This window comes from Drosophila yakuba, chromosome 2R (assembly GCF_016746365.2).
Source record: "Drosophila yakuba strain Tai18E2 chromosome 2R, Prin_Dyak_Tai18E2_2.1, whole genome shotgun sequence".
NCBI classification, from domain to species: domain Eukaryota; kingdom Metazoa; phylum Arthropoda; class Insecta; order Diptera; family Drosophilidae; genus Drosophila; species Drosophila yakuba.
In genome coordinates, this window is record NC_052528.2 from 6,009,268 (window position 1) to 6,024,790 (window position 15,523).

The window sequence follows — 15,523 nt, forward strand, 5'->3', positions numbered from 1 at the left end:
TAAAATAGTTACAGGGCAAAACATTCCCTGCCTCATCGAAAAGTTGTGCAAATATTTGGGTTAAAGCTTAAACAATGCTCCAGGGTAACACGCTTAGTTATTTTTGAATTTTTTGTTTTGTGCCCCTGCCTGTAATGAATTTTTCTTGCCAAGTATTGAGCGGTTTAAAAAAGGCTTGTGACCGGTGCCACTGAAAGTTATCAATAGCATACAAATGCAATTACCTCGCAGAGGAAGTTCAAAATGAATAGCCAGGAATCTTTGGCCATAGAACGGAAACCGTAAACCACATGAAAATTTAAATAATATAAGCAAGGCAAGCGCAGAGGATTCGCCCACCTGGGCGCCAAATAAAATGGCAAATGCACAAGTTTTCAATGAAATTACACCATGCAGAGTCTGCCGTAAAATCCAAACTCCATATGTATGCATCGCAGCTCCCTTCGCAAAGCCAAGAAGTGCAGAGAAAAAAGTGACCCAGCATTCACAATTTTTGTGGGTGGCAATCCAATTCTGATGCCTCAGCTGGGAAACGGAAAGGGCGGGCAAGTTTGGGGCTTTCGTGGAGTGCGGACAACTACGATTCTGTGACTTTATGCAAACGTTGGTTGGCCTGGGGAGCAGAAGGCTTTTCCAGACTCCTATTTGCATACAATTTGCCTAAAAACACTGCATGGACTGTCTTTAAAAATACATTTCAACTGTGCGTTCTCCGCCGGCTCTCCTGGGGTTTTTCCCTCCAAAGCAATAGTTTCCTTTCCTCCGGACTTCCAGTCCTAACACTTGTTGGCTCAAAGGCGTAATTACAACAAATGGGCTATTGCACAAGTTGCATCTGCAATCAGGTGGAAGGGAAAACGTGCTGGCTAATAAAAGAGCTTAGTTTTTGGGTTGGTTAGTTGTCAGAGCTCTTGGCTAACTGGCAAATGCCTTTGAAGTCCTGAATAGCAACTGGATTTGGGCTGGGCTTTAGGCACTTACATGACCGAGAATTGGTAGTTTATTCACCTGTAGGCACGCGGTTTTAGGGAGATAGACTCAAGACTTTAGAATGGAGGACATGGAGGATATGTTTCTAATCCATTATAAATTTACTTGCAATTTCTAGAGGGTGCAAATGGTGATGGAATGGCTGTCATTTCCTCCCTGAGATCCTTCGATCGGGAGCAGCAAAAGGAGTACATGATCCCAATTGTGATCAAGGATCATGGCTCACCAGCGATGACTGGAACCAGTACTTTGACCGTCATAATTGGCGATGTGAATGACAACAAAATGCAGCCTGGATCCAAGGACATCTTCGTATACAACTACCAAGGACAATCGCCAGACACTCCGATTGGGCGGGTCTATGTCTACGATTTGGATGATTGGGATCTGCCCGACAAGAAGTTCTACTGGGAGGCCATGGAGCATCCTCGGTTCAAGTTGGATGAGGATTCCGGCATGGTAACGATGCGAGCAGGAACTCGCGAAGGACGATATCATCTCAGGTTCAAGGTCTATGATCGGAAGCACACTCAAACCGATATACCAGCCAATGTTACGGTTACAGTGAGAGAAATTCCCCATGAAGCTGTTGTAAACTCGGGATCCGTACGTCTATCGGGCATTTCTGATGAGGACTTTATTCGAGTCTGGAACTACAGAACACAAAGCATGAGCCGCTCGAAGATGGATCGGTTTAGGGATAAGCTGGCTGACTTGCTAAACACTGAAAGGGAAAATGTGGACATATTCAGTGTGCAGTTGAAGAGGAAACATCCGCCTCTAACGGACGTCAGGTTTTCCGCACATGGATCTCCTTACTATAAGCCAGTTAGGCTAAATGGAATTGTACTGATGCACCGCGAGGAGATCGAAAAGGATGTGGGTATCAATATCACCATGGTGGGCATCGATGAGTGTCTGTATGAGAACCAAATGTGCGAGGGCAGCTGCACGAACTCCCTGGAAATCAGTCCACTGCCCTACATGGTAAACGCCAACAAAACTGCCCTGGTCGGTGTTCGTGTGGACACCATTGCTGACTGTACTTGTGGCGCTCGCAACTTCACCAAACCCGAGTCCTGCCGAACCACACCCTGTCACAATGGTGGGCGTTGTGTGGACACCAGATTTGGTCCTCACTGCTCATGTCCCGTGGGATACACGGGACCCAGGTGCCAGCAAACCACTCGCAGTTTCCGTGGAAACGGTTGGGCCTGGTATCCTCCCCTGGAAATGTGCGACGAATCGCATTTAAGTCTGGAGTTTATTACCCGAAAGCCCGACGGCTTAATCATCTACAACGGTCCAATTGTTCCTCCAGAACGGGATGAGACGCTCATCTCCGATTTTATTGCCCTGGAATTGGAACGAGGTTATCCTAGACTGCTTATCGATTTTGGCTCGGGAACTTTGGAGCTGAGAGTAAAGACGAAGAAGACTTTGGACGATGGTGAATGGCATAGAATCGATCTGTTTTGGGATACCGAAAGCATTCGCATGGTTGTCGACTTTTGCAAATCAGCAGAAATTGCAGAAATGGAGGATGGCACTCCGCCAGAATTCGATGACATGTCCTGCCAGGCGAGAGGACAAATCCCGCCATTTAACGAGTACCTCAATGTAAATGCTCCTCTACAAGTGGGTGGCCTATATCGGGAACAATTTGATCAGAGTCTGTACTTCTGGCACTATATGCCCACGGCGAAGGGATTCGATGGGTGCATCAGAAATTTGGTGCATAACTCAAAGCTCTATGATCTGGCCCATCCTGGTCTTTCGAGAAATAGCGTCGCGGGTTGTCCGCAAACCGAGGAAGTTTGTGCCCAAACGGAAACCACAGCTCGGTGCTGGGAACACGGAAATTGTGTTGGGTCCTTGTCCGAAGCGCGTTGCCATTGTCGACCGGGATGGACAGGTCCTGCCTGTAATATTCCTACAATACCCACTACCTTCAAGGCCCAGAGCTATGTGAAATATGCTCTGAGTTTCGAGCCCGATCGATTCAGCACGCAAGTCCAGCTGAGATTCCGGACAAGAGAGGAGTACGGCGAACTTTTCCGGGTAAGCGATCAGCACAATCGGGAATATGGAATCCTGGAGATCAAGGATGGGCATCTGCACTTCCGTTACAATCTTAACTCACTGCGCACTGAGGAAAAGGATCTCTGGCTAAATGCCATAGTCGTAAACGATGGCCAATGGCATGTGGTGAAGGTCAATCGATATGGCTCAGCTGCTACCCTGGAATTGGATGGTGGAGAGGGTCGTCGTTACAACGAGACCTTTGAGTTCGTGGGACATCAGTGGCTGTTGGTGGACAAGCAAGAGGGTGTCTATGCGGGCGGAAAAGCTGAATATACTGGAGTGAGAACTTTTGAAGTATACGCTGACTACCAGAAGAGCTGCCTCGATGATATACGGTAAGTGTCTTAAATGAATTCTTCTTAGTAAAGTAAATTATGTTTACAAATTTCACGCTTTTTCTCACAATTTTTCGCAATTGAATTTACAGTCTGGAGGGCAAACACCTACCGTTGCCACCGGCGATGAATGGTACTCAGTGGGGACAGGCCACCATGGCCAGGAATCTGGAGAAGGGTTGTCCCTCGAATAAACCCTGCTCCAACGTGATCTGCCCCGATCCGTTCGAGTGTGTGGATCTGTGGAATGTCTACGAGTGCACGTGAGTTCCTTATCAGCTTGCCATTTCATCTTATAAAATCCACCCACTGCTTTTCGTTGCTCATCAATCAAAAAGAAAAATTCATACCATTTAAATAAATTGACCGTTCGGACTGTACTTTCACATAACATTTACAAACCAACAGAAAAGGGTGAAACCTCAAACTTCCCGTAAGCCCAAACGGCGATAAAAAACCCAAAACCAATACCACAAAAAAGTAGCAAAAAAGAAAACAAATCGCCAGCTTTGATAAGCAAGCGCAGGGCTTACATTTCATAGGCTTAATCAATTAAAGGGAGGCACAAAACATGGGGGAATACACGGTAGGAGGAGCAGGGTCCGGAAAAAGCTTGCTGAAACTGTTCGTCAAAGAACCTTGTGCCGGAGATTCAGTTGAACACCATCCCACCCGTTGAACACCCATTTGAACACACATGGCACAAAAGTCAGTTAGTGATTGGCACTAAACGTTGCGTGACAAATCAATCGGCTTAGGCTTACGTTTCCGATTTCGCTTTGACTTCGAGTTAAAGTCGATTCGAGAATCCAGATCCGGGAGCAAAGAGCATTTGTCCGGCTTGCAATGGTCCTTGTATGTACATATTCACGCTTTTGTTTTCTTACACACAGAGCAACAGCAACCAGCTTAGCACAGGTACTACTACTTTGCTTATCTTTGTTAAACACACACCCAAACCACCCCTTATACTTAGCTGGCTTAAAGCTTTTGGCCAGGGGAAATAAATCACTGTAAAATAGGGGAATAAGGAATAGAGGCTACAGAAATAATTTGGGATTCTAAAATCACTTCATTGAGATTATAGTACAAAGTAAGTTATCATTTCGGAGAGTTCTATCAATCACTTAAATCAACGATTTCAAGGGCCTTGGTAATATTATTTGATATCTCTATATATATCTACTTATATTTGTTGTATTTCCTGATCACCTACGGTACTGGAAACAAAAAAAAATATAATTAAGTATAATTGTACTCTTATTCAACTGCGCATAATTATCTGACATAACTTGGACTTGTCTCAAACAACATAAGTTAATTATCCATCACTCAATTGGAACATCCATTCGATATTTGCATTTTCGGTTGCCCAATTTCTTTACCCATATATCCGAACAACTCAATCTCAACTAATTAATCATAATAATTAAATAATGGTAATCAAAACCCGAATCGAATAGTTGCGGCGAAGGACGCATTATGTCTCCAGATTCCAAGGGCTGTATGGATCGCAACGAATGCCTCGATATGCCCTGCATGAATGGTGCCACTTGCATCAATCTCGAGCCCCGACTCCGATATCGTTGTATATGTCCAGATGGATTTTGGGGCGAGAATTGCGAACTGGTGCAGGAGGGTCAGACCTTAAAACTCAGCATGGGCGCCCTGGCGGCGATTTTGGTCTGCCTTTTGATCATACTGAGTGAGCATCGAACCACAGAACCTCCTCCAAAAATCGAAATATGCGACAACAACATTTGGTTATAATCAAGCAATTAGTGCTTTAGCGAATGCTTAGCGTTTTAGTGTCTATGTTGTTACGTTTTTCAAAGTTAATTACCTAGTCGCAGTCATTCAATCAATTTCACGCAAATTCCATTTCATTTTACCATCAATTCGACATTTCAAAGGCTCCTATGCACTTTGGTTTTATTTGATCATCTCATGCTCTATCATTTATAAATCCAATCATTCGGCATCAAAATCACGGATCACCGAATTTACCCTTAATAAAAATTTATATATCTGGCACATGGCTTTCAATATGTCCGCTCACATTTAACCCATTCAAAACGGCATTTCCATATTCATCAAACTATGATTTCATTTCCATACCATTTTGAATGTTTGTTTTTGGCACGTTTTCCGTTCAGCCTTCCACTCAATATGTCTAGTATTATTCCCTCTGTTTGTATGTGTAAATATTTTATGTAACTAAATGAAGGTATGTACCGAATATTTAATGAATTTGTGACGTACTCCTTGCCGAGTATTTCATTTGAACGCCGACCCTGTAGAGTACACTGTCCATTTAGTTTTTGCGCTACACTCTGCCAACCATTCGTCCCACACACTTAGCAAAATGCACTCAGCCAAGAGAATGAACAAGACCTGAAATGCCCTTCAGGTAAGTTAACAAATGTGCAGTCAGAGATACAAGTTGTCCATGAGGAGACAAGGGCAAGCCACCCGAAACCGAGCAAGAGCAATTGCAGTTGTTAGCTTTGGCATTTCGAGAAATCACGATGCTCCAAATCCGCCCACCTTATACAAGAATGCATAAAAAAAACAGATAAATACAGACTAGGGAAGACAGGATGATCAGACAGCTCAAAGGAGCAGGTTGGAAAGTGGCACTAAGAAGCTGCCAGTTCCATTTCGGCAATGCCTCGCGAGGATTTACTACGTTTGCATTTGCTTTTTTCTCCATTTCTCGATTTCCTAACTTAAATGCCGGGTACGTGTGTAAACAGCCAGAAAAATGCCAGTTTCAGGCTTAGAGCTCAGCTCCATTTATATGCCACCTTTGCTTAACGTTTAAAAGCAAACGCGGTTCACAAAGCGTACGGAAATTATTTCGTGACCGAGCCAACCAACATCAACTGAAACTAAATAACGTAAAATATGGCTAACTTTGAAGACGAAAATTCCGTAAAAATTATCAAGTACCTTACTCACTTCTGATGGGCTTAAACTGCGCACTTGGGAGCAATCGAAGGCAAGGAGGAGCAGCCAAGAGTAAGAAAAAACTATCCCTGACTCAACTTTTCAACTGGCGCTGATTTAGTGTGAAAGTTTCTTGCTGCTTTTGAGGTATTTACTCTATCCTCGCCTTTTAAACTTGTTTGCTCCTTTTTTCTGCTTCCCTGGTGTGCAGAATTCTATGGTTAAGCATTGGCGTTGGCCAATAATCAATATATCAAAAGTGACTGGAGTCTGTATTTGAAAAGTATTCAATTCAATTGGGCTTGCAAAAAAGTCGCTCAATTGCCATGAATTTTAAGCAGCTGTAAAGAAAAGAAGCCGAAGTGTAAACAAATTCGATTTCTTTTCATTTTGACAGATATCAAAAAGTCCATTACATATTGATATTACATATTCAAATTTAAAGCAAATTCAAAGTAAAGACAAATGTAAGATTTTAGTTTAATGTCAGCTAATGAGTAATTACATAAATACAGTAAATGAGAAACAAAAACGTATTTTATTATACAATTGAAAAGTTCAATTATGATCTCAATTAATTTGAAATTGTACAATGGTTTATTTTGTCGTGACAGACATTTGGATTATTTACGAAACAAAACATCGCAAATTTCCCATGCATCTCAATTACTTCAGCCTTGAGTCCAAGAAATCTCCCTTGACAATTTTACACCTCAATTCGCAAAAACAACTGACACTGCAAAGTTTTTATCCCTCTGCTTCTGAGAGATCGAGTGTGAGTGCGTTTCCCAAAACTAATCAAAACAAACTTAGGGACTAAGACAAAAAAATACTAACGAAAAGTGAGACAAAATAAAATGAAATTCAACTTATGCCAAGAATGCAGCTAGAGTAAAACTTTATTCAATTCCAACCAGGGAAACAAACTGTTACATAATAATCATAAAGGGAAACAAAATTTGTTAAAAAAAAACAGCACTTAAAATGCGTGTTACAATGGGGAACTCGATGAAGGGAGATGCGGAATGCAAATTCAAAAAGTTTGTAACACGACCAAAAACTGAACCAAAAACTCACAAAGCGTAAAATAATAACTACTACGAAAGAATAGGAGAAAATGGTAAAGTTGCAACGAACGTTTAAAAAGACTTTTTGACAGTTTTTCACACTTCACACTAAAGGAAGCAAGCGAGTGAAGCAAATGAAAATATTCCATTCCCAAATCTATTGAAATAAACAAGAAAAAAGTGCGCAATGAGAAAATATCGACACCTAAAATCAGGAGTAATGATCCTTAAATCCAAATTTTTGTTGAGTTATTTGTACTATATTGGGGATAGCCGGGGTAATTAATGGAAACATCTGAAAAGGATTTAAGTCCAAATTCCTGATTCTAGGGCGTTTATTTTTCTCAGTGTTACAATACGCAGGAACTTAATTCAAGACACACCCACACATCACACCACAGCATGATGAAAACAAATTTTAAATAATTTCTTTTATTTTTTCAACACACATTTTTTCCCGACACTCCCACACATTCGGTACACATCACATCCACTCAAACAACCAACCAACCACTCGTATACGTAACTTTTTCACGGCTCGTCCTGCAGCTGTCCAGCGGGCTACAAAAGCTCGGGCAGCACCTGTGTCAACGACAACGAGTGCCTACTGTTTCCCTGTCGCAACGGGGGTCGCTGTCGCGATCATCATCCGCCAAAGAAGTACGAGTGCCACTGCCCCATGGGCTTCACTGGCATGCACTGCGAACTGGAGTTATTGGCCTCCGGCGTATTGACGCCATCCCGTGATTTTATTGTCGCCCTGGCGCTCTGCCTGGGCACTCTGATACGTAAGTACATACCGAGGAAACACAAAGGAGGTGTGGAGCCAACGAATTGATGATTTAAATCGAAAATTAAGTGTTTCAATAGCTAAATATTATGGTAAAACTTAAATGAGCGAATAAGGATTCTCTATATTATCTATCTTGCATGGAGTATCACCCGTTTTAAATTACTTGAACCGCTAAATATTTGATGTACTTTTTTACTCGTTTCCATTGCTTACTTTAATATACTTTAATTTGTTTTATTTCTCTGGATTTCTTATGCCAATTTAAACTTTGATCAGACGTGTGTGTGTCCTTTAAATATTGATGGCATTACGCGTAAGCCATAAAATTAATTAAGTCTTACAATCAGCAATCTGCAGTGACCGGAAACGACGGATCCCAGCAAGCAAACATGTCAAAAGTCATTTCCGCAAATTACATAACACAACAAAAGTCCTTCCTTTAATTAAAGTTTATTGAATGGGCAGCGACATTTTTATACCCGTTACTCGTAGAGTAAAAGGGTATACTAGATTCGTTGAAAAGTATGTAACAGGCAGAAGGAAGCGTTTCCGACCATATAAAGTATATATATTCTTGATCAGGATCAATAGCCGAGTCGATTTGGCCATGTCCGTCTGTCCGTCCGTCTGTCCGTCTGTCCGTCTGTCCGTATGAACGTCGAGATCTCAGGAACTACAAAAGCTAGAAAGTTGAGACTAAGCACACAGACTCCAGAGACATAGACGCAGCGCAAGTTTGTCGATTCATGTTGCCACGCCCACTCTAACGCCCACAAACCGCCCAAAACTGCGACGCCCACACTTTTGAAAAATGTTTTGATATTTTTTCATTTTTGTATTGGTATGGTAAATTTCTATCGATTTGCAATAAAACTTTTTGCCACGCCCACTCTAACGCCCACAAACCGCCCAAAACTGCCACGCCCACACTTCTGAAAAATGTTTTAATATTTTTTCATTTTTGTATTGGTCTTGAAAATTTCTATCGACTTGCAAAAAATCTTTTTGCCACGCCCACTCTTACGCCCACAAACCGCCCAAAGCTGCCACGCCCACACTTTTGAAAAATGTTTTGATATTTTTTCATTTTTGTATTAGTCTTGTAAATTTCTATCTTTTCTCGAAAAAACTTTTTGCCACGCCCACTCTAACGCCCACAAACCGCCAAAAACTGTCCTTCGCACTTACACTAGCTGAGTAACGGGTATCAGATAGTCGGGGAACTCGACTATAGCGTTCTCTCTTGTTTGCATATCGATTTGGGCGTGGCTGCAAAAGAATCCAAGTATAAATTAAACATTGTTGGTAAAGAATAATATTTTGGCATTGCGAATGCGTATTTGACTAGCACAACAAGAGAGAACGCTATAGTCGAGTTCCCCGACTATCTGATACCCGTTACTCAGTTAGTGGAAGGGAGAAGGAGAGTCTTAAACACAGTTTTTGGCGGTTTGTGGGCGTTAGAGTGGGCGTGGCAAAAAGTTTTTTGGCAAATCGATAGAAATTTACAAGACCAATACAAAAATGAAAAAATTTCAAAACATTTTTCAAAAGTGTGGGCGTAGCAGCTTTGGGCGGTTTGTGGGCGTTAGAGTGGGCGTGGCAAAAAGTTTTTTGGCAAATCGATAGAAATTTACAAGACCAATACAAAAATGAAAAAATTTCAAAACATTTTTTAAAAGTGTGGGCGTGGCAGTTTTGGGCGGTTTGTGGGCGTTAGAGTGGGCGTGGCAACATGAATCGACAAACTTGCGCTGCGTCTATGTCTCTGGAGTCTGTATGCTTAATCTTAACTTTGTAGCTTTTGTAGTTCCTGAGATCACAGCGTTCATACGGACGGACAGACAGACGGACAGACGGACAGACGGACAGACGGACAGACGGACAGACGGACATGGTCATATCGACTCGGCTATTGGTCCTGATCAAGAATATATATACTTTATATGGTCGGAAACCCTTCCTTCTGCCTGTTACATACTTTTCAACGAATCTAGTATACCCTTTTACTCTACGAGTAACGGGTATAATAATTGCAATTACATGCTGCTCAGCTGCTGAAAGGCAAGAAAAAGAGAAAAAATACAACTTTCTGCGGACAAAGAAGCCGCAGCAAATTACTTAACGTCAACTTCAAGTTGTGGTGGCAATTTCCACGACTCGAAATGCCCAAAAACTTTTTGTTTTCCCAGGGTTTTCCCGTGCAACAGATGCTGTCTGCGTTTCGCAATATGCTGAAAAGCGCGCTGGCAAAATTAGAAATGCTACAGAAGACAGCGGATTCAAGTCGTCTGCAGCTTGATTTGCCATGTTCTGTTGACCAGAAAACTAGGACAATGTTGGCAATATTGTTTTAGGTTTCTTTTCGTTTCGTTTCGTTTTCCCTATTCTTTTTTCCGTGTTTTTGCTCTATTCCGCTCTGGTTATACAATTTAATTAAGAATTTTTCTGCCAGCTGATAGCGCACGGAAAATGTTTGGACCCGCTTTTCCGCCGTTGAAGAGAAGTACAACTGAAATTGTTCTGCATGTTAAATTAAGCGTTGTATGGTGCACTTTGTAAACCCAAGGAGTTGTTGTTGCATACCAGAGGAGGGCAATATTTGAGGGGAAATTGCATTTTAATATTGTTGAATTTTAACTATTCGCAGTACTCGTCTTGGTGTTCGTCGTATACAATCGTCGCCGTGAAGCGCATATCAAATATCCGGGTCCCGATGACGATGTGCGCGAGAATATCATCAACTATGACGACGAGGGAGGCGGCGAGGATGATATGACGGCCTTTGATATCACACCTCTGCAGATACCAATTGGAGGGCCAATGCCACCCGAGCTTGCGCCCATGAAAATGCCAATTATGTGTAAGTTTACTTGAGACTTTTCCTTTCAAGCCTTTAAAATACAATTATGAAATATATGTTTTTTTTCTGTTTTGCGAACGTTTTAAATTCCGAATATAGAATTAAAGAAAGTGAAACACTGTGGTTTTGTTAATGAAATGCGTTTATTTTTAACCTCTCCTATCTCCAGATCCCGTCATGACCTTAATGCCAGGTCAGGAGCCCAATGTGGGCATGTTCATCGAGGAGCATAAAAAGCGAGCCGATGGTGATCCAAATGCGCCACCTTTCGACGACTTGAGGAACTACGCGTACGAGGGCGGCGGCAGCACAGCTGGTTCGCTCAGCTCGTTGGCTTCAGGTAGGCTTGAAAAATATTCTACTTTAAGACTAGTATTTGCACCCATTATGCAGCCGTTTAGTCACGAAACTAGAACCGAAAAGCCTGAGATTCCCCTCAAAAAAGTAGGCTACTAATAAGTAGAAAAGCACTCCAACGAGCAGTTGAAAATTAGACCACTCGATTCGTTGTTGTCTCATCAACTTTTTGACATTTTCAGGCCAGCGTTTCTCAGATACAGCTGAATATTGGGTGTAAATCTAGGAGAAATATGTAACCAAAAACGGCAGTTCTTTCTTCTATTTTGACTACACAGTGGAAAAAAATTCCTAACCAAGTCGTATATACTTCTCAATATCTAAAGTCCTAAGTAATAATACTTGCCATGGCTTACAGAACCTGAGACAAAACAACAATAATCTGCAACATTTTCTTGAATGCTTAGATTAAACATGCATTTTTGTGCACTTACTCATAATTTTTGCAGGAACTGATGACGAGCAGCAGGAGTACGACTACCTCGGGGCCTGGGGGCCACGCTTCGACAAGCTGGCCAACATGTACGGACCCGAGGCGCCCAATCCCCACAATACCGAACTAGAATTGTAAGCTGGAGGAGCCGAGAAATAGAGTGGGGAGAAGGGAGAGACCGAATCCATGTCCGATGCGGATACCTAGATGAACAAACTAAAACTGTTAGTAGATTCAAAGTTGCATTTAAAACGAAATGAAGCCCCACTCCCAAGGGAAACTCACACACACAAAGGAAGCGTAACCAAAGAAGCATCTCAATGCTGAAGTTGGCAGAACTCTCTACGTAACTGGAAACTAAGAAGTAAAAAACTAAAATAGGGGAAGGAATGTGAAGTGAAAGTGAAATCAAACACATATTATGACACGTAAAATGACATTTGTAAAAATATTTCATCAGCATTTAAATTTAAATAATTACGATAATGAGATTTAGGTTTTAGGGCAACCGATTAACCCAAAACGGTTACGGTTGCACTTTTTCCAGCATTTTTTGCGGGGCAAGTTATGAACGAAATAAAACTAAAAATTGAGGAAATAGATTTGTATGATGTAGGAGAGAGCATACCAAAGTTACGTTTAGGAGCGCTTATGAATTTATAAGTTTAATTCTCAAACAGATTTATTGTGCATATTATTTTAAGTTGTAATTAATATTTTAGGCATTCGCTGTTTATAAGTTTGTGACGCATGTGAGAGTCATTTAGCGGTTAAGCCAGAAAAATTCTCAACGCCTTTAATTTATCGTTAGTTTAAGTTAAACCATTTTTATTTAGCATTACTTTTTAGGGATTACGATTAAACAGAATTAAAACTTATATAAAGGAATACCCAAAGACTGTTTTCGTTCCATCATAACAAGTATATACATACATTAAAAACACGAAACATATATATATAAAAATATAAACATTACGAAATTTTTAACTGCAACCGACGGGCGTTTCGCATTTGTTTGTCGCATTGTGTATGATTCAATTTAAAGTAAACCACAATCGGCAAACCCTGGCTAAATTCCAGGAAGAAAGTACTCCTAAAAAATATTCTAAAGCAGGAAACCTATGCTAAAACTCCATAAAAGCGAATCAAGCAAAAGAGTTAAAAGAAAAAAGTAAAAGTAAAAAAAAATAAGAAAAAGAAAATTTACCTTTAGATGAACTTAGCGCAATTGATATAATTAAAATGAATACTTCAAAAGAAAACAAATAATATATATATGATGAAAAAATGGAAAAGTATTTTACATTGTATATATTATTAGTTTTAGCACGTATACAAAGAAACACACAGATACAACAATATTAAACCAAATCAAATTGGTAGCAAAACCTAAAATAATATTAAGTCATTTCAACTACAGTGCATTGAAATAAAAAGAAATAAAATCCTCCATATACATAAATCCAAAACTAACTGCATTTAAACACAAACTTTTTCCACACGACAAGCAAACGTTTTGCAGATTTGTTCTTTTTTTTCCATTTGTTTGCTGAAACTTGAATCGATTGACAATGGTCGCAAATTTTTATTATTCTTCGTTTGTTGTTGCATAGACCCACACATAATAAATGTTGTTTTTTAAGTTGAATTCGTGTGTTTATTCTATTTTATACTGTCTGCCATAAAAACAAAATCAGAAACGCAGTTTCCCGATTATAGATGGTAGCGAACCGTAAGTAAATAACAAAACATATATATAAGAACTGTTTAGATCATAGTGTTTTCTAGGCACCATGGCCATTTTTCTGTTCCTTAATTTTACAGATTCTCTCCTTTAGCAGACAAAAAACCATACAACAGTTTTGGTATTCGAATTATTCCTAACACTACTTATGAAACACTATACATATAACAAATGGAAACAGAGAAAAAAATCTAACAAAACTGCAACAAAAGTTGACTATTGAAAAGTGCAAAGATTTTAACGTAATTGTTAAACCATACAGCGAAATAAATAATAATACACTTCTCTGCTGTACTTGTTTGAGAAAATTCATAGAAATTTTAAAGCACATTAATTGTTAAATCGAACTTTAACTCGAAGTAGCCATTTACGAATAAACGAAGCCATTTTGCATGATTTGCCTGCTTAGTGCAGTACAGTGCGGTACGGTACAGCAAGTCCGCAAACCTAGAAACACACAGAACACTGCCAAAATTAGGGTTTAGTTTCGCAGGGACTCGTGAGGTTAATTCAACGAAACGTTCATTTTTCGCTTTCGCTTTTCTTTAGCGCACTGAACTTTTCATTTAGCCTTCTTGCTGACGCATCTGACTATGAATAAATTTTGCATTTATATATGTATAGGTCGAACAGCCAACGGAAACGAAAAAAATCACAAACACCACACAACAAACAATAAACAATGCAAACATTTTAAATTGTAGACATTCAAATAAACAGCAAACAAAAGAACTCGGCGATATTTTATATTTATAACAGCTAGAAAGCACACACAGAACAAAAACCAAATTAGTAGAATGGCAAGTGAATTATATACTTATTTACACATATTTGTTATATATTTTGTAACGTAAATTAGAAGCATATACTATATATTGAATAATGCACAGACACATACATATATAATGCGAAATACATTTACACCAAACAGAAATGAACACGCCGACAGACTGACAGATAGACAGACCCATACATGCGATGCAAGCATCATACTATTTGATAACTATGTATTTATAATGTATGCATTTTTTACCAACAAAACAACCCGAAAACAAGCGGCTAACAAAAACCGAATCTCCTCCATGAATCGTAAATCCCGTTCAGTCTAATCGCAAAATGCAAAACAGATACACATACTAAAACAAATGAAAATGCAAAAACAAAAAACCGATTTGAATGCAGTTTTAGATAAATTTGCATATAAGTACATTACTATGTAAAATCCCTTTAATATACACAAAAAAGAAAATGCAAACGGAAAATAGTATTAAAAAATGAAATTATGAATAAATTACGAGTAATAATGATAAAACAAGAGCAAAGCAAGCTGCTGGAAAAACTAACAAATCAATTGTGTCAGTATCGAAAATGATAAAAATGCTAATTAAGTAAGCGACGGAGAAAAGGCGTGAAAAACTTGTAAGCTAATCACGCGCCACTTACGGAAAATGGGGAAAATATTTAGTTAAGAAAACGTATACTGACATACACACACATTGACATATACACACACTCACTCATAGACAACATCAACAACTGCAATTATATTAAACGAGGAATTATTATAAAAGCAAAAAACACACAAAAAAGAAAAGTGGAAAGTAAACAAAAAGAAGGAATAAAAAATAAATAAAGAATCTGTAACGTTATATGGAAAGAAAAATTGAAAACTGTGTATTTATTGAAGTGTGGTGAAAGAGACTGGGGGCTAGGAAGTTGGTCTTTACCACAACAAACTATTATTCTTCGCATATTTTAAATGCAATATATTTATTTAGAATGGCTTGAATTATTTTATTTCGAACGATTGTCACAAATTGTCAAACCTAAGGAACTAGAAGGAACTAAGGTTCGTCAACAAGTTCTGAAATATTAAATTCCTTGTTTATATTTTCTTCAGAACTCAT

General features: G+C 39.6%; 1 protein-coding gene across 7 annotated transcripts in view; it reads left to right on the forward strand.

Annotated features, from left to right (window-relative positions):
• The window catches only part of LOC6529439 (neural-cadherin), a 102,246-nt gene extending 86,967 nt beyond the window's left edge, over nt 1-15,279 (forward strand). For 3 of the 7 annotated variants that reach the window (XM_039372792.1, XM_015196869.2, XM_015196861.2), the window contains 6 exons: nt 1,109-3,410; nt 3,503-3,673; nt 4,874-5,115; nt 10,870-11,082; nt 11,252-11,422; nt 11,889-15,279. In XM_039372792.1, coding sequence (XP_039228726.1) covers nt 1,109-3,410; nt 3,503-3,673; nt 4,874-5,115; nt 10,870-11,082; nt 11,252-11,422; nt 11,889-12,010 — 3,221 coding nt within the window. In that variant the 3' untranslated portion in view covers nt 12,011-15,279. Of the gene's footprint in view, nt 1-1,108; nt 3,411-3,502; nt 3,674-4,873; nt 5,116-7,975; nt 8,457-10,869; nt 11,083-11,251; nt 11,423-11,888 lie in introns of those variants that run through there. The other 4 variants (XM_039372794.1, XM_039372795.1, XM_015196862.2 and 1 more) reach the window with 2 other exon arrangements.
• The last annotated feature ends 244 nt before the right edge of the window (nt 15,280-15,523 follow it).